Source organism: Nicotiana attenuata, unplaced genomic scaffold (genome assembly GCF_001879085.1).
Source record: "Nicotiana attenuata strain UT unplaced genomic scaffold, NIATTr2, whole genome shotgun sequence".
Taxonomy (NCBI): domain Eukaryota; kingdom Viridiplantae; phylum Streptophyta; class Magnoliopsida; order Solanales; family Solanaceae; genus Nicotiana; species Nicotiana attenuata.
This window is the reverse complement of record NW_017693414.1, coordinates 3,839-4,708: the sequence shown is the minus strand read 5'-3', so window position 1 is coordinate 4,708 and position 870 is coordinate 3,839. Positions and strand designations below refer to the sequence as shown.

Here is an 870-nt window from a genome sequence, read left to right as displayed (position 1 = left end):
GGACAAGTGAGTAACTTCCAAGCCAGGAAAAGTCTGCGGCAATTCTGTATTCCCAAAGCATCTATCCAGTCTCTTGAAGATACAATCTTCCTCAGATCTCCCATTCCACCATGTATACATACTCCCTTTAAAACCCAAATCTGTCAAGTTGCAGGTATTAATGCAGTGCCTAAAATCATCTACTTCATTGATAGACACAGGTAATCCTCCATACTTTTCTTCTTCATCCCAGATCACATTAAAATCTCCTCCTACCAACCAGGGAACACTCATATCTGAAGCCATTGCATATAAAGAGTCCCATAGTTCAATCCTTTCTATATGATCACATTTTGCATATATTAGAGTAAGAACCATCTCAACATGAGTTTCAGTATGTACTAGTCTCAGAGTCAGATGCTGTGCCATATTATACATAATATCAACTTCAAAAACTTCATCTATGAAGGCCCAAATCTTATTAGAAACATTTACCACAGCTTGTGCTAACCCAATCCTTGCCCTATATCTCTCAATTTTGTTAGATTGTTGCATAGGCTCCAGAACCCCAATAAATTCAAAATGATGTTGTCTATGCATTGTAATTATTCTTTCAAAAGCTTGCTTAGTGTTCACTGACCTTACATTCCATATGATAGCATCCATTATAAATTTTGGGATTTGGACAGTGTTCTCCTAGTTTGAACTCCTCCCGCCGGTGCATTTGAAGCCTCCTTTGATTGTTTCTTTCTTCCTTTAGCTGCAGACTTGATCTGGTCAAAATGTCTTGGTGATAAATCTCCCTGCTTAGCTACATTAAGGAAATTTTGAGCAGTTGACTCTTCATCCATATCTCTATCTATATGTTCTGCTTTTTTCTAATTTTCATCT

General features: G+C 37.5%; 1 protein-coding gene across 1 annotated transcript; it reads right to left on the bottom strand.

The window, feature by feature from the left end:
• Positions 1-15: 15 nt before the first annotated feature.
• Positions 16-645, bottom strand: LOC109222583 (the record flags this gene model as incomplete). Its single annotated transcript, XM_019386926.1, has 1 exon — positions 16-645. A coding segment is annotated over exon 1 (630 nt), but the record flags the coding sequence as incomplete, so codon positions are not given.
• Between the last annotated feature and the right edge of the window lie 225 nt (positions 646-870).